Source organism: Dreissena polymorpha, chromosome 11, assembly GCF_020536995.1.
Source record: "Dreissena polymorpha isolate Duluth1 chromosome 11, UMN_Dpol_1.0, whole genome shotgun sequence".
Lineage (NCBI taxonomy): Eukaryota > Metazoa > Mollusca > Bivalvia > Myida > Dreissenidae > Dreissena > Dreissena polymorpha.
The window spans coordinates 79269605-79294238 of NC_068365.1; the positions used below are offsets into that span (position 1 = coordinate 79269605).

At 38.0% G+C, this 24634-nt stretch overlaps 1 protein-coding gene across 4 annotated transcripts in view; it reads left to right on the forward strand.

The window, feature by feature from the left end:
* The window catches only part of LOC127850914 (NBAS subunit of NRZ tethering complex-like), a 97637-nt gene that overhangs the window by 51958 nt on the left and 21045 nt on the right, over positions 1 to 24634 (forward strand). For all 4 annotated transcript variants that reach the window (XM_052384308.1, XM_052384311.1, XM_052384309.1 and 1 more), the window contains 14 exons: positions 57 to 119; positions 1457 to 1520; positions 3767 to 3825; positions 4611 to 4713; positions 5360 to 5583; positions 5982 to 6094; positions 6825 to 6904; positions 8113 to 8208; positions 11152 to 11273; positions 12697 to 12784; positions 13423 to 13731; positions 22021 to 22153; positions 23007 to 23231; positions 24139 to 24291. In XM_052384308.1, the coding sequence (XP_052240268.1) occupies positions 57 to 119; positions 1457 to 1520; positions 3767 to 3825; positions 4611 to 4713; positions 5360 to 5583; positions 5982 to 6094; positions 6825 to 6904; positions 8113 to 8208; positions 11152 to 11273; positions 12697 to 12784; positions 13423 to 13731; positions 22021 to 22153; positions 23007 to 23231; positions 24139 to 24291 (1832 nt within the window). The remainder of the gene's footprint in view (positions 1 to 56; positions 120 to 1456; positions 1521 to 3766; positions 3826 to 4610; positions 4714 to 5359; positions 5584 to 5981; positions 6095 to 6824; positions 6905 to 8112; positions 8209 to 11151; positions 11274 to 12696; positions 12785 to 13422; positions 13732 to 22020; positions 22154 to 23006; positions 23232 to 24138; positions 24292 to 24634) is intronic.

Consider the following 24634-nt stretch of genomic DNA (forward strand, 5'->3'; position numbering starts at 1 on the left):
AGGCAGACTTAAGTCTTAAGTGAGATTTTATTTAATATCTTATTAATGTATTGTAGAGCTGACACCAAAGATATTGAGAGACTTCACATTGAAGTGGACAAGCTAGAAAATCATCTCTTGTAAGTTATAGGAGAGTTTTTACCATTACTTTGTTTATAACCTAAACAATGCTGGGCATACTCTGTCAATTCTATTCCCAAGCAAAACCAATTACTTTTTTTTGTAGCTCAAGATACCTGCAGAATGTTAACATTCTGTAAAGAAGAGACAGTTTATTTTAGGGGTAAACCTAAATTTTAATTGTCTTATATGTTATACAAACAACATGCACATGGGTAATAGTGGCGTTACAAGTATTCAATTGTGATGCATACTGCTTGTACAAAAATGATATATTAGTGTACCATATATTAATATTGATTTTGTATGTTAAATAGTTTACTGCAGATAGAATTTAGTTTGAACAAAATGGTCGTTGTCAAGCATTGCTATCACAACATATATATTGTGATTGCTGCGTATCGGTGGGTACGACATATTGTTGTTATCTGAAACATGCCAAATATCTGCCCCATGACTTCTTAGTTCCGCTGCCAATTGTTTCCAAGTTTTGAAAAAAAAAAACGATAAATGGCTGATCTACGGGTAAGTAAGTTCTCTTTTATAACAAAAAAACGATGTCATTCACAAAATTTTACGCAGTTGCATAAGTTTTGTGAACGATTGAGAGAATATTTTATGATTTTCTTTAGCTTTTTTACATAATAGACACTTGTCATAGTAAAATGAAGACACATGGGGATGCCTGCGTTAGACGGCGCTGTATTTTTACAAATAAAGCTACCACATGCTACTACGATTACGAATACTCGCTCTAGCTTCTTCATACCAGTCATTTAAAATACAACGTTGCTTTTTTCTCTGATATTTTACCTGGGTGTTTCCAATAAATATATTTTTAATTTCCCATTGCCCACCATAACCAAATTTGAGCTAAAGAGAAGGCTGTTGTGAAAATTATATTAAAATAAGAAGACTATCAAGTACATGTAATCTTAAAAGCTGCTACATGTTAACCCTTTGCATGCTGGGAAATTTGTCGTCTGCTAAAATGTCGTCTGCATAATTTCTAAAATTAGCATTTTCTTCTATTTTTTTCAAAGAATACTATCAGAATAGCAAACAGCTTGGATCTTGATGAGACGCCACGTTCTGTGGCCTCTCATCTGGATCCAAACTGTTTGCAAAAGCCTTCAAAATTCGGTTCCAGCACTGAAAGAGTTAATACACCAATACGCAGTTATCTTCATAATAAACAAAATAATGGAACTTAATATCTTCACAAAAAGGATAAAATAACAACCAACCAACGTGTTTTCTTTGATTTATTACGATTCAAAAAAATATTTGTAGACATAATGTATGCCCCTGACAGTCCATAATCCTGCCATTTCAGTGCAGCCAAGATTCTAGGACAGTATGGAGTGAAGAAGCCAGTGTTTTATGTCAGGGACTCCGAGGTATTGCAGTGTTATAATTTTAAGATTTTAAACACATGTATATATATCATCCTAATATTGGAACGTTTCTGTTCTGAAAAAGTTGCTAAGTTATTAAATTTTGCATTTTTTTTTATAGATTATGGATTACAAAAACATTATTAACTTGCATATATGCAAATGATGTGTACACTTAACAGCACAGACACCATTTTAATTTTATATAATTAATTGTTTATTTAAGAAATAATATTTTTCTATCATGGTTTGTTGTCGAATAACCCACAGTAAGGAGTATAGATGTGTAAGAATTAAATCACGAGTGCGAAGCACGAGTGATTTGATAACACGCATCTATACTCCTTACTGTGGGTTATTCAACAACAAACCATCATAGAAAATTATTATTTCAATTCTAACACGATTCTGATTGATTTGGTTCAAGCTTTTGGACGTGAACTATGTTTTTCAATACTCCGCCCTTCTTAGTACAAAGTTCACTATTTAGTGACGTCATTGAATTGTACAAACATATGACGTCGTTTCATTTATAAATATTTTGCAAATGACGTCACTTTCATTGAGAACAAAAATGGTAGAAACTAAATGACGTCACGTTTATTGATGCTACTGAAAAGCTGACATGCTATAAATGTTTTCTAAATTACGTTTCCTAACAAATAACATTCTTTGTAGGCGTGGTTATGCCACTTTTCACCATATATACAATTTGTTGTTTCATTACATTTATAAACATGCTACATTTATTACATTTCTTTTAGAAGGGTTTTAGCACGTGCATTTTAATGCAATATTTACTTGATTTATTCGAAACTAGTTTCGAAACATTAAGCTCCGCCCATAATTTATTGCAGAATAACCCACATTTGATTTCCTTCTTTATCTATAGAAAACAAGTCACGTGTAGTATTAGAATGATCAACACTTGATTTTTGAACAAATGAATAATATAATAATTTAGTGTAGACATTTCATTTTATTTAATGCACAATTTGATAACTTACCATTTAAAAAGCAATATCAGTTAAAAGTTACAAGTCACAAAAAGACATTATCTTAATAAATTACTTTCAGTGAAAATAATTAAAACGTAATATGTGTTAATTAGTGTTGATTCCTGGTTGCTCAGTATCATTTATTTCAACTAATTGCTCTAATGACAGATTATCACACATGTATCTCTTCAAGAATCCATTAATCAATTTGAATACATGTTTAATTTTCATAGATGACTGAATACAGGTTCATTGTAATTTGTTAAGGCTACAACAGGATTAAGGAAGTATCTTGACCCATGTTCAACTCTTCAAAAATGTTACATTTTATTTGGATAAATTAGTATTGATCATTTAATGTCAGAGTAAATGTTTGTTATGTGTGATGTCATACTTGTGTATTTCATGTTTTGCATGTGCGGTACAAGATTGGATTCAATTAAATGGCTGCTTTACAATGGACTGGTCTGAAATCGTCTTATTGCACACACACGCTTTTTGCTTCAATATTATAACAAATCAAACTGTCCTAAGAAAAGAAAATTAACTCAAGGAAAATAGATAATGTTTGCATACTTCCATTTACACCTGCAGTTTCAGGGCATCATGGATGAATGGCTTTGATGTAGCGTTTTTAAAATGTTCTTAAACAACAATTTGAAAAATTTTGAGCTGTTGTTTAGTTGTTAGGATTATAAAAGGGTTGTGTGTATATTTACAAGAGCCTTATTGACATGTCTGAACACAGGCCAAGCAGTCACATACCCTGGTACATTTCTAGTACTTTACCCATAATGAGCACTGTTTCCTTTTGTTGAAAGATGGTGTGAATGTGAAGATTGTTTTCTTTAAGCTGCTGCTTATATTGAAGAAGTTACAGTCCCATAATTATTGTCTTTTTTTTTAAACATATAGAGTGTTTTTTGTTGTATCTGATTTTCCATTATTTGAAATCAAAACTTTTTTTGTTACCCATGTGCCATGAGATATCAGTGTATAGTAAATATGTAAGCCTCGCTGTGGTAAAATGGGCTTCTTTTATGTGTGTAAAGTGTTTTCCCAGATTAGCCTGTGCAGACTGCACAGGCTAATCAGGGATTACACTTTCAGCTTTTATATGAACATTGTTCCTGATTAGCGTGTGCAGACTGCACAGGCTAATCTTGGACAACGCTTTACACAAAGGCATTAGGCCCCATTTTCCTAGGACAAATCCGATATAGATTAAAGCGCCGTTTTGTAATTCTGCAGAAAAATGGGGATGAAGGGGAACAGCTTATGATCAAGCTGACACGCCTTGTTGGAAGAAGGTAAGTTTGTACACTGTATCTCAGCATGAGTAAATGGGTTGGGATATAACTTGTATTGTGTTGAATGGTCCAAGTAAGAATCGTACTTAGACTTGAATATACACTTATATGTACAGTTATTCAGTTATGAAACTTTATTTAAAAAACAACAACAACTTTGTATTTCTCATTGTCAATATAAGATTTTCTTTACATAACCATTAAACCATTAGGGTGAAAGCAAACAAAGAGTTTTTTATTGGCTAATCAATATTGCTATAGTTATTTTGATTCTTATATGATATATAACATACTTATTTTTCACTTGAAATGAAATAAGAACTTATTTCAGGATCAGGTTGTCTGTGTTTTATTGGATTTTTAAAAAACGTATCGTATCGTTGCGTAAAGAACAATCAGCAAAAATTATCATTTAATGTACTTGTCAACACCTATATTGATTTTTAAATAGCTATATGGATTGCAATATGGTATATGTATAATGAAATATGAATCTGTATCAGGGATAGCGTGTATTATGTTGATGGTTAACATGCGTTTAAAGAGAGATGTTCTCAAAGAGAAGGAAGTTTTAAGGTTTCCATCCAAACTAATGAATTGAGGTTACACTGCATTCCCTCTCTATGTCCTCAAAGTGAGGGAGCTCTTAATGTTTCCAACCAAACTAACCCAGTGAGAATTCTCTGCACTCTCTATATATGCTCTCAGAAAGAAGGAGGATATAATATTTCCGAGTGAGTTAATGCCAATAGGTTGCACCTCAATCCCACAATGTATGTTCTCAGAGAGAAGGAGGTGAGCTACAATGAGTGGGCCCAGCTTCACTCGGATGTCATGGAGCTTCAGTCCAAGGTGTACCGCTGTGTCACGCAGGCTCTCTGCCACGAGGTAAGATGATCCTGAGGGATATTGTAACAGAAAACTGGACTTGACCCTTTCCCACTCAGAAACCAAGTGAAAATGGCTATGTGTAAACAGCATAAAACCAGAACAGCCTCGCAGGCTGTTACTCGCAGGCTGTTCTTGTTTTATGCTGTTTGCTGCTCATCAGTATCTATGGGTTGGAAATGAAGCCTTAACATTTTAAATCTAGTATGAAAGGTCTTTAATTAAATTTAACTTTGTAAGGGACTGCAAATGCGTGAAAATATGTAAGTGATAAAGGATTAAACCAGCCTCAATGTAATATGTTCTCTTTTATAACAGCTCGTTCAGTCAGCCTAAGATTGTTTCTTTTGTATAAACTTCTTTGAAGCGGTCAGCCTACAGTCTGGACTTTTGATATCAATATCAAACAGTTTTTTGGGGTTGATTTCTACACTTAACTGTTTGTTGGGACATTAAAATGAAATCAAATCTTCTTTAAGAAAGAATATTTTAGCTTCTTTTTGAACAACATGCAAATTGGAAATTACCTTCTTAGTATTCTGTTGATTTATTTTCATACCGTTGATTTCTCTAATCTTATGTTACCTGAAGCTTTACTAATGGTGGTTTGCATCCTATATTTACATGCAATACCTCTGCATTTCAGATCTTCGTGGAAGGTCTGCTGTGCTCAAACAACGCAGGCTACATCCGACTGGCAGAGGCCCTCATAGAGAGGTCTGAAGTCGAGTCCCACAGGCCAACGCCCCTAACCTACACGATGCAGACCCGTATCCCGTACCACACAGCCATAAAACTAGTCCTTTCAGCAGCACAGGAGTACTTCAACTCGTCAGCCAACCTATCAGATTCTTGCATTAATCTTGCAAGGTTTGGGAAGGCTTTCTCTCAAGTATATTTTTATGTCTACTGAAAACAGGTTCTTTGTTTTGGTTAATTATTTGACAGATCAGGATAAATTATTTACATGTGTATGGCTTTTACTTATCAATCAATGCTGATGTGTCAGTTTGACTTTTAAGGGACAAATTATGTTCAGTTTCAACTTCTTTATTTAAGCTCGATTACATCGAATGCCAAAGGCTTATTGCAACACTTTTGTGTCAGTTTCCTGGTTCCTAGGTAGAACCAGTACTTGGTGTCTTTAGGGAGATCTAAAAAATGTCCTACCGTGTGGATCGATCTTGTGACGTCCTGGTCGCTAGGCAGACACCATGTCCACTACCCCACGGTGACCAAAGCATGTTACCTAACTGTTGTTGTTACAGAGCGTGTTTGAACCTGATCCAGGACACGCCCCCAGGTATACAGGAGGAGCTTGACCTGATAGCAGCCCTGGCAGTCCTTGATGACTTTGGCCTCACAGTCCTACCGCTACAAGGTCTGGTAGTTGTTTTTATTATGTCCCCCAGCACTATAGTAGTGGACATATTGTTTTTGCCCTGCCTGTTGGTTGGTTTGTTGGTTTGTTTGCTCCAACTTTTAACATTTTGCCATAACTTTTGCAATATTGAAGATAGCAACTTCATATTTGGCATGCATGTGTATCTCATGAACTGCACATGTTGAGTAGTGAAAGGTCAAGGTCATCCTTCAAGGTCAATGGTAAAAAAAAACAAATTCAAGGGACGTAATAAGCTTTAAAGGGAGATAATTATCTGTACCTGCCAAATGATATTTATTTTTTTAATAAATCAAAGCGGCGCAGTAGAGGACATAGTGTTTCTGACAAACACATGGTAAAAGTGGGCTTTATGCAAGTGCCTAAAGTGTCATCCCATACTATCCTGTGCAGTCTGCACAGGCTAATCAGGGATTACACTTGCTCTCATGGATATTTTTGTAACAGGAAGTCTCTTCCATTTTAGGCAGAAAGTGTTTTTGCTGATTAGCCTGTGCAAACTGCACAGTCTAGTATGGGACGACACTTTACATACATTGATTAAGCTCAGTTTTCAAGGACAAGGCAAATAATTGAATACACACCACTATTTGTCACTTGTACATGTAGTATTGTGGTGTTTTATATAAAATATTGTCTCCTGAAAATGCATATTCTCAGTATATCTGGCTTTATACAGATGCTATATACAGGGGTGTTCTATTTGCAGTGAGATTGAGCAAGGACAGACTGGCACTAGTAGAGCAGATTGTTATTACAAACACTTCTGCGTATCAACACAAACAAAAGGTTACAGTAATGTTACATTTTATTTACAACGAAGGGCAACGTGATTTGTAGATAATAGAACAAATATTTTGTAGAAGATAAATGTATGCATTAAGTGTCTGAATCTTCTGTCTCAATTTGTTCATGTTCGTTATGGTGGACACTGTCTCTTGTCCGTCCATTTATCAGTATTTCATATTTGAATATTTTGATTGAATTATTTTTCTTCACACATGTTTAGACACAGATTTTAGGGTATCTTACTGAAGGTATCTGTATTAATAGTCAGATAACCCCTTACCCATATATAATAAAAATAGAGAAAGGTATGCACCTCAGCTTCTGAATGGAATGACAGTGACTTGAAAATTTGTCTGTCAAAGCTATAAAAATAGGCGGTTATCATCTGAACTTATAAATTACATAGGTTTACATGTAGCAATTTGTTCTCACATACATTATAGTTTGATTATGTTGAAATACACTCATCTAGTGTCATCCAGGATGGAATACTTGAAAAAAGTTACACCTATTAAGTAAAACCCGTAAATTGTGTTGACATAATTTCAATAGATTTCAACCTGTCTAATGGGGAATTCTATCCAATTTCTTATTTCTATGGAAACTATGCATCACTGTTCACAGAACAAGCTTCAGTGTTTTTTCTTAATATTTAAACCTAAATACACACAGATCTTTGCTTGTGTAGGTGTTTGTCGAATGGTGATTAATGTCACTATTATTCCTACATGTATTTCTGTGGCAGTTACTCAGACTGGGTCACTATTTTTAATACATGTATTTCTGTGGCAGTTACTCAGACTGGGTCACTATTTTCACTGCATGTATTTCTGTGGCAGTTACTCAGACTGGGTCACTATTTCTACTACATGTATTTTTGTGACAGTTACTCAGACTGGGTCACTATTTCTACTACATGTATTTCTGTGACAGTTACTCAGACTGGGGTACCTACTTTATGTAATTCTGTGGCAGGTACTCAGAATAGGTCATTATTTTCAATACATATATTTCTGTGGAAGTTACTCAGACTGGGTCACTATTTCTTCTACATGTATTTATGTGACAGTTACTCAGACTGGGTCACTATTTCTACTACATGTAGTTCTGTGGAAGTAAATCTGACTGGTTTTTTTTTTACTTCATGCATTTCTGTGGCAGTTAATCAGACCGGGCCACTGTTTTTACTTCATGTATTTCTGTGGCAGTTACTCAGACTGGGTCACCTACTGCGTGTAGGAGGGGCAGACAAGGACTCTACAGAGGGGCGTGTCTTGCACCTGGTTGCCAAGGCAGCAATTCAAGTAAGTTGGAAACCTGTAACAGATGTGCATGAGCCGTGCTCTGGGAAAATAGGGTTTAAGCATGTGCGTCAAGTCTTGTCCCAGATTGGCCTGTGCATTTTCCACAGACTAAGCTTGTACAACACCTTCCACCTTGTGTGTATTCAACTGCCTTAACTGCTTTTTAGATTTTGATCAAGCTTTCACAGCTGAACGTTTAGATAATCATTATGGAATTAATTTTGACAGCGAACAGTTTTGGCCTGTTCTCTTTTTGTCTGCTGTAGAATATATAATTGATTTGTCTGTGTCCCATGTGTTGTTTAGGCATCAGTGTCTGTGACACATTTTCTATTTGTACTTAGAAATCGGGTTTTAGCAAATTTTCAACATTGACATATCACTGTTTTTACTAATTTATTCAATTGAAGCTTGACACGTATTCAGGGTCATTGTTTGGGGTCACTGACCAAGTTCCATTACTCTGACCTGCAATCGTCAAGAGTTATAACTCCTTTTGTAGTAAGAAACTGGCAACATCTCCATATTCTACTACAGGTATTCAATTGAAACTTTGCACATGTGTTTTGGGGTCCTTATTTTAGTTCACTGACAAAGTTCCCTAACTCTGACATGCAATTTAGCAGCATTATTTCCCTTTTTTACTTAGACTATTCTGGGTAATATGTTGGTAACAACTCCATATCTCTACATATTTTACAGAGATTGAAATAAATCGTGACCTACGTGATCAGGGTCTTTTTTAACTGACCATGACATAAAAAACTGTGAATAGCTTTAAAGCAGACTTTTGACCCATTTTGTTAAAACAAGTCTGGTAAAGGTTTGCATGCAATTTAAAATTCTGTTTGACATTTTTATAACAACTACAGATATTCAATTAAAACTACACACATGTCTTTGGGGTCATCATGTGAGTTCATACATCAAGGCCCATAACTCTGACTTGCAATTTTAGCAGAATATGTTCTTTTTGTACTTAAAAAATTCAGGTTAACATTTGGGTCCACAAACTCCATATTTCTATATCTACTTCAGAATAACTGGCATTAAAATGAAACTTTGCATATGTGTTCAGGGTCTTTATAAACAGTCACTGACCATGGCATATAACGTTGACCAGCCATTTAACATGATTTTGCTGGCTTTGGTAGGTAAACATGTCAGATGAAGGTCTGCATGCAAGTTTCAAGTCAGATTAAAATGTGTGTGCCACTAGTACATATCTCTATTAGTTTTTCACATTTCAATTGAAATTTCCCAATTGTCTTTGGGATCATCATGCAAGGTGCATCAAGGTGCATAACTCGTAATTAAGAAGAATTATGTCCTTTTTCTATCTCTTTTGTAAGATTCACATAATTGTTTTTGCCTGTTATCATTTGATGTGACATCAAATTGGAATACAAAACTTAGTAAAAACAACTATATTGATAGATGAATGTAGTGATCAGATTTAACTATAGGTAATGAGATGGGTTGATAATCGAAACGATTAATGTAATTCATTTTTAGCTCGACTATATTATATGAAATATATATAGTTGAGCTATCCTACTCACCCCGGCGTCTGCGTCTGCATGCAAATGTTAAAAGTTTTCGTACTACCCCAATTATTTTCATTGTCCCTTGACATATTGCTTTCATATTTTGCATACTTGTTAATCAACATGACCCCAACCTATAAACAAGAGCAGACAACTCTATCAAGCATTTTGTCATAATTATGGCCCCTTTCCCACTTAGAATATGCAGCAAATGTTAATGTTTGCGTACTACCCCGAATATTTTCAATGTCCCTTGACATATTGCTTTCATATTTTGCATACTTGTTTACCATCATGACCCCAACCTACAAATAAGAGCAGACAACTGTATCAAGCATTGTGACATAATTATCGCCTCTTTTATACTTAGAATATGCATATTATTGATAAATCTATGTTAAAGTTTGCGTACTACCCCTAATATTTCCTGTGTCCCTTGACATATTGCTTTCATATTTTGCATACTTGTTTACCATCATGACCCCAACCTACAAACAAGAGCAGACAACTGTTTCAAGCATTTTGACATAATTATTGCCTCTTTTATACTTAGAATATGCATATTATTGATAAATCTATGTTAAAGTTTGCGTACTACCCCAAATATTTCCTGTGTCCCTTGACATATTGCTTTCATATTTTGCATACTTGTTTACCAACATGACCCCAACCTATAAAAAAGAGCAGACAACTGGATCAAGCATTTTGACAGAATAATGGCCCCTTTTATACTACTTAGATAATTTAACATTTTGCTTAAATTGCCATAACTTCTTTATTTATGATCAGATTTTATTAATACTTTGACAAAACAACACTTACCTGTATATCACAATGGATTCCACCCAAACAAAACTCCAAGCCCCAACCCAGAATCCCTGCCCCCCCCCAACCCCCCCATTCCCCCACCCCCAAGATCATCTTATAAATGACCCCACCCCACATTATACCCCCCTCTCACCCCCCCACCCCCCCCAAATTTTTTTTTTCTTTTTTTTTTTTTTAGAGAGTCTGATAAATGACCACACCCCACATTATACCCCCCTCTCAACCCCCTACCCCCACCCCCCCCCCCCCAAAAAAAAATATTTTTTTTTTTTCCTTTTTTTATATTTTTGAAAGATCGTCTAATAAATTATTGAATATGAACAATTTCCCCATGATGGCTTACGTTATACTGTCAAGCACTCGAATAGTCGAGCGCGCTGTCCTCTGACAGCTCTTGTTTTAAATTTCATCTGACAGTTTGTAGAAAAGTTAATATACAAAATATTAGGTAGCAAATCAATATTGGAGCTGCATGCCTCCTGACAGTAAGAGCAAGCTCCAAGCTCTTATCAGCATTTGTTCAGAGTTCATTAGTTGATAAGGTATTCATGATGGTGTTGTATTTCAGCAACATAATTTTGAAGTTGCCCATGAGGTGTGCAGGGAGCTGATTGATGCGGGGTACGGGCCCTCCTGGGATGTGTGTGTGGACTTGGCTGAACACTCCAATCTGCAGAACCTGCACACCAGGTAGCAGGGGGTTCCACCATTAACAGCCATGTCAGCATCAAAAGCATTAAAACTACCACCACCACCAACCATTTCAACATCAACAGCAGTATAGCCATCACACCACCACAACAACAACAGCACTACATATCACCATTCTTGCCCCACAACAGCTTTAATTGTTGCCCTGATAAAATTTGTTGATAATATAACATAAGAGACAGAGAATCAAATATAATAGTTATTTTTTTATTTTTAACCAGGTTTTCCGAAGGAAAAAACTGGTTATTAGATTGGCGAATGCGGGCGGGCTGGCTGGCTGGCTGGCTGGCTGGCGGGCTGGCGGAACAAGCTTGTCCGGGCCATAACTTTGTCGTTCATTGTGAGATTTTAAAATCATTTGGCACATTCGTTAACCATCATTAGACGGTGTGTCGCGCGAAAAAATTACGTCAATATCTCCAAGGTCAAGGTCACACTTTGAGTTCAAAGGTAAAAAATAGCCATAAATGAGCTTGTCTGGGCTATAACTATGTCATTCATTATGAGATTTTAAAATCATTTGGCACATTTGTTCACCATCATGGGACGGTGTGTCGCACGAAAGAATCACGTCAATATCTCCAATGTCAAGGTCGCCACGACTAAAAATAGATTTATTTTAAAACAAACTTACAAAGGGGGTTAATTTTGTTTGTTCATTTCAAAAGTTCAGTTTGAGTTGTCTCCCTTTATCAGATTTTTTTCACAATGAAAACCTGGTTTTGTGACAATTTTGTCCCTTGTTATCAGTTTTAGTTCTTTTCTAAACATGTTAAAACTTTTAACTCTTTCAGTGCTGGAACCGAATTTTAAAGGCCTTTGCAAACAATTTGGATCCAGATGAGACGCCACAAAACGTGGCGTCTCATCAGGATCCAAACTGTTTGCTAATCTGATAATATTCTTTGAAAAAAAAATCGAAGAAAATGCTTATTTTAGAAATTCAGCAGACGACATTTTAGCAGAAGACAAATTTCCCAGCATGCAAAGGGTAAACAGTCAAACAACCAAATATATGAGCTACGCTCTGAAAATAGAGTGTTTAATGCATGTGCATAAAGTGTCATCCCATATCAGCCTGTGCAGTCTGTGCAGGCTAATAATTGACGACACTTTTTGCTTAAACTGAATTTTTGCTAAGAGGAGACTTTCTTTAAACGCAAGATATCATAAAAGCGGAAAGTGTCGTCCCTTATTAGCCTGTGCGGACTGCACAGACTAATCTGGGATTACCCTTTACGCACATGCATTAAACCCTCTTTTTATGGAGCATGGCCCATATCCTGGTCTAATCGGAGAACAAGGACAAGGCTGTATCAATAAAATATGTCCAGAAAACTTGGAATGTCACGTAAAATGGATAGCGGACCACACTTGTGCTTGATTGTGACTATTGTTGCAGACTGGAACTGCTGTCATTTGGACTGACTTACTGCACAGCAGATATGATTGAGCCCATCCTGCAAGCAAAGGCTCTCTTAGAAACACAGGTAAGTAGAGTAGGAAAGAACAGTTGCATATATTCATGACTGTACAAACAAAGGTTGTGGTTTACATACAAGTAAGTATAAGGTAGAAGTGGCATACGAGAAAAAATTGAAATCTTTGAACAGTTTTTTAAATTTCTGTAGGACTGTCACTAAGGCTTCTTTTTTGTAAGGTGATGAGTTGAGATGATCCTGGATCTCAATCTCTGCAAAATTTAATAAAGCATTTTGATTGGGTCGAGTTTTTTTTACCGATGAAATAAAGAAAAATGCTAGTCAGTTTTTAAACGAAATGCATAAAGGATCACAATTAATAAGTATATGAATTATGCACGTCACTGTGACTGGTCCTTTGTATGTGAATCAGTTTATACGATCTAAAAAATCTTAGCAAGTTCATTGACAATTACATAATGTTTAACAGTTATTGAATGGATGGCTGGGATTCAGTCTTAACTGTTGGCCCAAGGTGGAGGGATTTGAAAGATGGTGTGAACTCTTTCCTAGGGAAGCTTCATATCTCTTTGGTTGTCCAATCCTCAAATAGTCTGGTCATGCAAGTCCACATTTTGTTATAATTGCTTGAGAATCTGATCATGATCATCAGTTTGTTAGGGCCTGTGCGGTCTTTGATTACACAGGTCCTTTGTGAAGGGATCGGTTCCGAGGTTGCTGAACCAAACCCTGAGACCGCAAGCCGTGTGAGCCCCTTCAGCGCTAAGGCAGCCCTGCAGCAGACGCGGCACATCCTGTCCTCCACCAAACAGACCACCAGGGCGGTACTCTCCACTGTGACAGACTCCAAGTGGTGGCAGGGAACCGTGAGCAAACTGAAACAGCCAATGGGAAGGCAGGTCTCAAACGACTTGACCAATCAGAACAAGGATTTGAAGCTGCAGTCATGTCACCAGTTCTATGAAGGATTTATTGATCGTGCCTATTCAAACAATGTAAGTAACATTTCGGATTTAGTTAAACCAAATTTGAAGATATTTATCTTGTTGTAGTTGATTTTAATGTCATAAATACTGACCTGTTATCGTATGCTTATACTTTCCAAGGGGAAATAACTCATCCGGAATTTTAACTGGGAATCCGCCACCTCAATACCGTAATACAGGCCAGGTTAAACATAGTGCAATGCAACCTAGCCAAAAATCGGTAACCAACCCTCAATATTCTTTCCGGATCAACCAGGTGTATACGTGTCTTTTACGGCTCTGAATTAAAATATTGTTTTTCACTTGGTTGATTGGGGTTTTGAATAGATAAATTGTGTTATTTATCTTTTTATTTCTCATTCGGATTAATTTGTGTGGATTTAATGGATTTTGTTTCATTTGTAAAAGGTAAGCCATGCTTGTTTTTATCGAACAATGGTTTATTTCTACCATGCTGGGTGTTTTCAGGCGCGAACGACCACGTGCAAAACGTGCTCTTCTAATACATTGCTAGAACGTGCAAAGCATGTTCTTCTAATGTGTTACGAGATCGTGCAAAGCGTGTTCTTCTATTGACAGATTGTTTATCATTTGCCATTGTGTGCAATAATGATTTTAACGTTCCGTATGACAATCTAATTGATCGTCATTTTATTTTTCATCTGTTTTGAATTAAACTTTTGTTTAATTTATGATCTACGGCAGTATTATTATAATTTTCATTATGGTCAAATAATGATTTTATGTGCCGTATGATAATCTGGTCTGTGACCAGTTTATGGTTGAATATGCTTTGCTCTTGTTTTTCATATATTCGACTACATGATGGTCGCAGAAACAAGAGTGGATAAATACCCGGTGACTTCGCAGATCATGGATGATAGTTGCAGTATCAGTCACCGGGTATCGGGCACGATCGCGACCGTACTATGCTAAGTCTCTTAGACAGTCGGTCAACATCAGACCATATGGCGACACCCGTCAGCCGGTCTTTGCCCGATGGCATTGGTCAAGGACATCGACCAATGCCGGACCATTTGGCATCCGCCATACGGTCATTATCCGGTGACAACACTGGTCATGATATGACCGGTACGTCACCGGGGACGTTGATCACGGACCATTGATCGACGTCTGACCGGCCGGTCCGGTCACCGGTCATGTCACCGGTCCGGTCCGGTCATTGATCACCGGTCCGGTCACCGGTCCGGTCACCGGTCCGGTCCGGTCACCGGTCATGTCACCGGTCCGGTCCGGTCACCGGTCCAGTCCGGTCACCGGTCCGGTCCGGTCACCGGTCCGGTCATTGATCACCGGTCCGGTCCGGTCACCGGTCCGGTCCGGTCACCGGTCATGTCACCGGTCCGGTCACCGGTCATGTCACCGGTCCGGTCCGGTCACCGGTCCGGTCCGGTCACCGGTCCGGTCATTGATCACCGGTCCGGTCCGGTCACCGGTCATGTCACCGGTCCGGTCACCGGTCATGTCACCGGTCCGGTCACCGGTCATGTCACCGGTCCGGTCCGGTCACCGGTCATGTCACCGGTCCGGTCATGTCACCGGTCCGGTCATGTCAACGGTCCGGTCCGGTCACCGGTCCGGTCATTGATCACCGCTCCGGTCACCGGTCAACAGTCATCAGTTAGGCCTGCCACCGATAACACCAGTCACCGGTCAAGAAGAAGAACTCGGTCTTCTTCATTGAATTATTCTCCTATTCTTCGTTGAATACATCGTCTTCATCAAGGATTAGACATCGGACACGCTCTTCTTCGTCGAGCAGTTCTCATCGTCGCGGCTCTCGTAAGCGATCACGTCGTCACTCACGGAGACGTTATTCTAGAAGATCTCGGTCTCATCGCAGCCGATCCACATCTCGGCCGATCCAGATCTCGACATCGCAGGAAACGAGGACGTCGTCAACCTTCACGTAGACATCAGCGGACTGCATTGAGCACCACTGGATATTTATCGAACATACCTCTCCTTCATTGAGCAGTTCTCGGCGTTGATACGCTCGTAAGCGATCATGTCAATGCTCACGGAGACAATATTGTAGAAGACAATATTTCCAGCGTAGCCGAACAATATTTCGGCATCGAAGTTATATGGATGTCGCCACTTCTCACGTAGGCGTTAATGAACCTACTGGTCATATCGACGTTCTCCATTTTATTCCTTTAGGAATATCATGTCTCCATTCCACGTGTGATGGTTCTTCTTATGGCATCCACACATGTTGCAGTCACCGAGCCGTAGTTGTATACGAACACTAGTTCGTTTAACATTCAGGCTTCGGGATAAGCTGTTCTTTTCTCCACTACGACTACAAGGACACTTATGCCTATTAATACTGATAATCTACCGTTGTTTTCCGGTTAACATTATCAGATGACTTCGTAGATGGTCATTCTTCTGCACCAGATATTTCCATTCTGACGCAGTTATATTATACCGGTCCCGATCACCGGACATCGGTCACCATTCATCGGTCATATCACCGATCACTGATCACCGGTCAGAATAAGTGATGTCTCATCGCCATCGGATTGGATTTTTTTTGGCATGATCTTCTTTTCCGAGCAGTGCTTGACATTGATAACAGACCATTTGGATTCCACCATTTTTTCGGTCTTTAACTGGTAACGTCACCGGTCATATTATGACTGGTCCGTTCACCGGGCTACAGTTACCGGTCATTGACCGGTCCGGTTCGGTCACCACTTACCAATTACCGGTATTCCACTGTGTTTTCATCGGTCAATTTTTAGTATCACGGGTATCGTCTACATTACATAGTTGTATACCCCTGGCTATGATTGTATTGAATACTATATTTTATGGATTCAACAATCTACATGACTTTTTGTGTTTTTCAATACTGATTTTCTACTGGCGACGGTCACCAAATCATGCTATATCTGTTATTTGTACTTCTATCTCAACCGGCTACATGCAGACTACTGGTCTTGCAGATAGATCGGCTGAAGTGGGCTCGGAGATTAGCATTGAGGTCGAACATTACTATTTGACCTCTATTAATTTATGTTCGAGACCCGAAGGATGAATTGTTTTAACCGCCTTTACCTGTCGGCTACAGACTTTGCAGTCAGTGTCACGGAACAGTTGGGACACATTAATGACGCTAGCAGGATTAGCAAGACGACATTTGTATCGACTTCTGCTTTTCTATTGCTCCTACGGCAGTGCATATTTTCAAGCTACTGGAATCAACAAGAGTTCTGATACATAGGATTGCCTATCAGATTGACCGCATAGCGGCTACAGTCTTGTAGATGGCTTAGGACCTATTGAACTCAGATCTTAGATCCTAGGATCTGGAGGGACCTCATCTTAAAGTTATTTTTCTATTACACTTCTGGCCATAACAGGCCGTCTTCCTATAACTGGTCGTATTCCTTTCGGAATTCGTTCAGGTTAGAAGTCTTGAAGTAAATGGATTAATCAAGTCAGAATTTAAGACTTCCATGCATTCTACCGGCAAGCGTGGACCCGCTTAAGGTTACCCCTAGGGTTTTCACCTTTTTCTGCCATCACACCTCCGATTCCGGAGGTACCACTATCAATCATATTTCCGTACTTCGCAAATCGATGACTTCGCGACCTGTATTATCCAGGATTTTAAAGGCGCCTGTTATTGGTTCAAGAAGAGGCTATATTCTGTAGATAGGTCATTAACTTATAAGTGTTAAACACTGTCCTCTTCTACCAATTTTCAAGTGTGTTTGGAGTGGGAAAGTTCGGCTTGCCGTGGTTTCTTTGCCCACCCATCCTTGACAAATGGTTCCGGTCACCGGTCGGTATTTACCGGTCCGGTCACCGGTCCTTCTGCTGAGACGTCTTTTCTTACGTCCGTTTCAGCTTTATTTTTAAGATAATTGTATTAATCTCGGGATTATTTAATGACACAGATTTCCATCTTTTTGTCATTATTTACCACTATTCAGTGGTGTCTAGACTAGAAGATTATCTTGGCAAGAATATAGTTTATTCTACCACAACCTTCCTTACATCTTATACAGATGTGAGCAGATAAGGTTATGGACGATCACATAGAACAACGTATCTTGATTTTCTCAATTATGTGGTATCCTAACGAATATCACCTGCACATATACATCTTGAAAAGCAAAAATTCTTTTTAGCTGTTTTTCATTTACAACACATTTTCACGATTCCTTTGTGATGGTTTCAACTATCACACATCGGTCGTGGTTTACTTACAGACACGGAGGTGATCATATTATCACTCCTTGTAACTGGAAATCAGGAACTTATTCGTTCTTTGCAAGAACAACAAATTTTCTCTATCGTCTTTCTCATACCAGTTCGTCTCAACGCCCTGTTGGACCTTTTGTCCTGCAGTTCTTTCTTTCGAATTATTTTTCCGTTGGGTTCAATAATGTAATCGCGCATGCGCGCCAGTGAAGTTGCAGACGAGTTGCATGGTGTACATAGTATATCAAAGAATGTTGTTTATCATCAAACGCTAGTTATTAGCGTTATGCGATCGTATATCGCAGTGTATACCGGTATGCTGAACAACGTCAACAATGCAGTTCACAGAAATCGATCCAGCAGGGTGTGCGATTGTTATACATTCGTCCATTGACATAAACTGGAATATCTTGCCTTCTTGGTGAGTTTTTGCAATAACTGAGTTTTTGCCATAATTTCATGAAATATACGTAATGAACCATGGGATTATGGTTCTACGACCTTTTAAGTCTCCTGTACAATTATTTTCAGGAAACTTCTTCACAGGTCAAATATCATATCTCACTGAGACATATTTTTACTGATCCAAACATGTGCCACTTCATGTCTGGCCATTAATAACTTTTAGTTATCTCTACAGAAGAACGTTTTTCTGTTAGAGTTTCAATCCTTGTTACTTGTGCAAGGATAATTCCATCAGAACTGTATAAAGGTTCTATGGAAATTCATTTTTTTTACTGGGTAATTGAGAGCATAGTTATTACCTTAATCACTCTGCTAGATACATAGAGGTTTTTCTCATCTATTTCTTGATGATAAGAAATTTGTTCTTTTCTTCATCAAAGGATAGAGATTATGCTCTCGTATACCTTGTTTTGTGTAAGTCATCGCAACTCTGTGCTGTCTTACCTATTTTGGAACTGATCCAAACTATGGAACGTCAACACTATGTTTTTCGTTCCTTTACCTTCTTAAGCGGTTTTGACTTGTGTAACATGTTGGGATGCTTAATGAGCTCCCTATGAACCTTTTTCATCAGGCTTATTAACAGTTCCAATATAATTTTAAGACGGTTTTCCTTCTTATTATGGCTTTTACCATACGGAGAAGTGAAATTCATGCTTTTTCTGTTGAATACGACCAATTCCAGTTGGATCTATTGTCGTTTTCACTTTGTTGTGTCAGCCAGGATTCCTTGCTTAATATCAAGTCCTCTATATGGCTTCTACCTTCAAGTTTCCAAGTTTTCTTAAACTGGTAGTCATGAAGATGAGGATAAACTTCTTTGGGCAATCAGGGCTTTGAAGTTCTATCTCAGCAGTGTTAGTCAGAAGTCCATTCGAGGTTCTCAAAGACACTCTTCATTTCCCCCAAAAAAGGGGGGGGAGATGTGTCTGCGGCTTCTATTTCTCGGGGTTAGACCTCGACTAAGGAAAGTTAATCTTATCCTATCTAAGGATTCATTCCTTTTTAGGATCTGACCGCATGAATTAAGAGCTCTGTCTGTTTTGTGGGCATATATTAATCACACCCCACTTTTTGACGTGCTCTAAGCTGTTTACTGGAGGAATCCGACCACCTTGTCATCTTTTTATCTTCGTTTTCTGAAGTGCCAACAATACAATTTGTATACGTTTGGGCTTGTTGTGGTTTCACTAACGGTAGTGTCTTCTTTACGACATAGACATATTACTCTGTCCGAGAAGTCATAATTAATACCGTTTTAACGAAGATTACTTGATATCATTAGCTGATAACCCTGTTTATGGGTTCTACTGTGTTGGGAAAATATATACGAACCTTCCCACCGCAGCTGCAAAATCAGCATACGATAACAGGTCAGTATTTATGACATTAAAACAAATTTTTTAAATAAAATTCATTTTAATTATTAAATACTTACCTGTTATCGGTAAGTCCCACCTCCCACCCCGCTATTCGATTAATATTTTTGTATATATATTGAAAGAACAGGGGACAAAAATTCCACTCGTCCGCTCGTATTGACGAGTGAAATCTTGAAAGGACGAGTGAATTTCCCTAAAGCTCTCGTCCTACAGGACGAGTGAAAAAAAAAACTGATGTTAAAATATGTATTTTCTGACCAGTAAGAATCTTTTTCATTAAATAAAATCATTTCTTATAGCATATCTATTCCGAAAGTAGAACGCGAATGAACCGGAAATCGTAATTGTAAATTTCATACAGCAGGTGTGCGTTGTTATGCGAGACTGAGTAAATATTGGCTTTTTGGTGTAAACGTTGCGCGTCCATGTTGACAGGGAACCATCTGACTTCATTCACTGTAAGTATTGATTTTTTTAAAGAATTATTTTACTGCGAAGTACGGTTTTAAACCAGTCTGAAAAATGTCTCATGTACGAGCGTTCTTTAAAGGGGGCAGGAGCGATGTTCATCCATCCGAAATGGAAAGCACGCAAGCATTAGAAAAAGGAAAAAACAAATTTGTCTTCGTTTATTTATTTTGTGTTCCTCATAAATAAAGTAAGTTAACATTTCTTCTGTGATCAGCTGGCATGAATAACTAAGTAAGCAGCATTTTAGCAGTGATATAGGAAACATTATTAGTCATATCAGTTCTTTGCAATCTTTCTTTCACACATATTTGAAGGACAAGTGCATGTGTTTGCAGGACGAGTGAAAATTTTAATGCACTTGTCCTGCAGGACGAGTGCAATTTATAAATATTTTTGTCCCCTGAAGAATATTGAGGGTTGGTTACCGATTTTTGGCTAGGTTGCATTGCACTATGTTTAACCTGGCCTGTATTACGGTATTGAGGTGGCGGATTCCCAGTTAAAATTCCGGATGAGTTATTTCCCCTTGGAAAGTATAAGCATACGATAACAGGTAAGTATTTAATAATTAAAATGAATTTTATTTAAAAAATTTGTTTTAATATTTAAACCGGTATGAAGCTTCAACACATTTATGCATAAGCAGATAGGAAGTTAACAAAAATGTAAAAATACTTTACTGAAACCTGTTTTAACAAAACAGTGTTGGGACTGGGCCTGTTTGTTTGTGACAGGTATTCCTTTTTCACAGTTTTTTTCTTCAAAAGGGGGCATATTGTGATCGGACTGTCCGTCTGTCCGTCCGTCTGTCTGTCCGTCTTTCCATCACACTTTGCGTTTAGGTTTTTAAAAATGCTCATAGCTTCTATGTCCCTTTAGATATAACCTTCATATTTGGTATGCATGTGTATATGGACAAGGCCTTTCCATACGCACAAAATTTTGTACCCCTGTGACCTTGACCTTGAACTTGGGGTCCTCGTTAAGGTTTCGAAATCTGCGTTTAGGTTTCGAAAAATGCTCATAACTTCTATGTCCCTTGAGATATAACCTTCATATTTGGTATTCATGTGTATATGGACAAGGCCTTTACAAACGCACAAATTTTTTTACCCCTTGTGACCTTGATCTTAAACTTAGGGTCCGCGTTTAGGTTTCGAATTATGCGTTAAGGTTTTGAAAAATGCTCATAACTTCTATGTCCCTTGAGATATAACCTTCATTTTTGGTATGCATGTGTATATGGACAAGGCCTTTCCACACACATACAAATTTTGACCCCTTTGACCTTGACCTTGAACTAAGGGTCTGCGTTTAGGTTTCGAAATCTGCGTTTAGGTTTTGAAAAATGTTCATAACTTCTATGTCCCTTGAGATATAACCTTCATTTTTTTGTATGCATATGTATATGGACAAGGCCTTTCCATACGCACACTAATTTTACCCCTGTAACCTTGACCTTGAACTTAGGGTCCGCGTTTAGGTTTCGAAATCTGCGGTTAGGTCTCTCCTATGGTGACAGCTCTTGTTTTAGACAGGTTTCACTGCACAGAATGGACAGAGAACCACTTTGGCATATCACATATTTGAATTAATAAGACAACCTTGATAATTCATCTCCACTGTATATAGAAAATGTCATAATTTAATTATAAAATCCCTAGCACAAATGTTTTAACTAAACTATAACACAGAAGGATGCAGTCCTGAACACAAACTTTCAAATTGAGTTATTTCAAAGGAGGATGCAGATTTTCGCCACTTAGAGGAGTATATTGAGGATGATGTCAGACATATTGGAGAAAGTCTTCTGCGCACGGCACAACTGGAGGAGATGTTGACAGAGGGAGAGAAGTCTCACTCTCCTGATGAAGGTGGGCACGGCATGTTGTACACTTTGATGTTATTTGTTAGTCAAATGTTTTATGTTATTTGTTAGCCAAATGTTTTATGTTATTTGTTAGCCAAATGTTTTATCCTATTTGTTACCCCCAAATGTTATATGTTATTTGTTAGCCAAATGTTTTTTGCTATTTGTAAGCCAAATGGTTTATGTTATTTGTAAGCCAATTGTTTTATCTTTCGTTAGCCAAATGTTATATGTTATTTGTTAGCCAAATGTTTTATGCTATTTGTAAGACAAATTGTTTATGTTATTTGTGAGCCAAATGTTTTTCTTGAAAAATGTGTTTTTGTTAGATTTGGGTTAGTCCTATGGTGGGCGGACAGTGGTTTGCACTCAAAAAGTTAAGGATGAATATATATGGGTGTGCTTTGTGAAAAGGGGGTTTAATGCATGTGTGTAAAGTGTTGTCCCAGATTAGCCTGTGCAGCCTGCACTGGCTAATCAGGGATGACACTTTGGGCCTAAACTTTATTTTTGCTAAGAAGAGACTTTCCTTAAACAGAAAATATCATAAAATCTGAAATTGTCGTCCCTGATAAGCCTTTGCTGACTACACAGGCTAATCTGGGATGACACTTTAAGCACATGCATTAAACCCCCTTTTCCTGTTTTAAAAGACTTTCTTTTAACATGAAACTTCATAGAAACAGAAAGTCTTGTCCCTGATCCCTGATTAGTCTGTTCAGACTTCACAGGCTAATCTGGGGTAACACTAACCACATGCATTTAGCCCTATTTTCCAGAATAAGGCTCATTTAATTTGCTCAAGATATTTTCTATAATGCTTTTTCTGTCTCATGGTTATATTTTGCCACTCCCAGTGCTGGTCCAGCTTGCCAAGGACTGCCTCTGCACTGACAGCACCCTGGCCCTCGCCTACCTCCTGGCACTCCGCCAGCCGACTGACGCCGATGGATGCTTTGCCACCCACGTGGTCACTGACATTTCCCTCCAGATGGCGCTCTACTACTATGTCCTGCAGCTGTATACTGCGCTGAAACCAGTGGACTTGCCCCATATGTCTCCGCTGTATGTGAAAGATCCAGGTACCAATTTTTTTTATTGTTCCAAATCCAGATACCAATTTTTCTTATTATTTGAAATTGACGTATCAGACAACGAGATGCATTTATGTCTTATTAAACACTACATTTATTATCATATCACCACACTGTGAGTAACAAAACAACACTTTGGGGACCAAACCTATCGTAAATCTCATGGTGCACATTTAAGTACACCTTGTGAAATGGCATTCTCTAGTATATGGAAAATGTCATTATGTGTGGTACTGGTTTTCTAAACCTAGTTTAATATCTTTAATTACAGCTTACTTTTTTTATGCCTCAATGGAGTGGGAGGCATTAAGCTTTGCACTTTTCTGTCTGTCCATATGTTTTTTACGCTATTGGGGGAAGGTGCCTTGGTTATAAATGTTATATTAAATAATGGTAGATCATGCCAGTGTTAACTGTGGTTAACTGCAGGTTTAAGACTTATTAAGATGTTCCCAGAGAAATTAAAGTGACAAAGCTTCGACTGTAAATTTGTAAAATGCATTTATTGAATGGAGCATCTTGTTCAAATATAGACCATATGGTTTCAAAAACTGTGTGTAGTTAACTCCTCCGCAGCTAATTGGTGGAGCTTGTTAGAACTTATACAGCTAAATATTCTTTAAGTACAGATGATTGAAAGTAAATTATTTTGGCTTCATCTAGTTTTGAATAAACTTTTGCCCTTTTGTCTGTGAGTCCACTGAAGAATATTCTGTTGATTTATTGGTGTCCAAGTTTGTGTCGTGGTGGCCTCAGTGTCTGTGACGCATTAATAGTAATGTTTTTATGAACATAAACATACACAGAAAGACAGTCCTCCCTTTTTGTTGTTTTGTTGCTGTTGTTGTTGTCTTTTGTGTAGTTAAACTAACAAGGTTAACCATTATATACACAGTGACAGTGATGCAGAGTGTCACCAGCCTGGTATGTGGCCAGAAGGATTTTGATTGGCCTGATTACGTTGTTGCCTTGGTGACCAAGATCAAACATTACAATGAAATGCTTGAAGACTATCGACAGGCTGAGATTCTGAGGAATCTTGGCAAAGGTAATTTTCACCTTCATTTGTCAATCGTTAGTTCGCTCTCTGGCAGAGCTTTTGATCCTGTCTGAGTCTTGCAATGTTTCAATTTTGTTTAGATATTCAAAAATTTTGTTTTAAACATTATCATGGTTGAAACAAAAAATATTAATTTATACTTTTTGGCTGGGATACATACATGCCATACGTCCCGGATTGCACGGGACAGTCCTGGAAATGAAGAACTTGTCCCGCTGTCCCGGAAATCTGTCAAATGTCCCGGAATTTACAAAATCCATATATACATGTACCTTATCTTAGGCTTAACTGCACCTCGAGTCTGTGTATATCTGCAGCGTCTCCATGACAA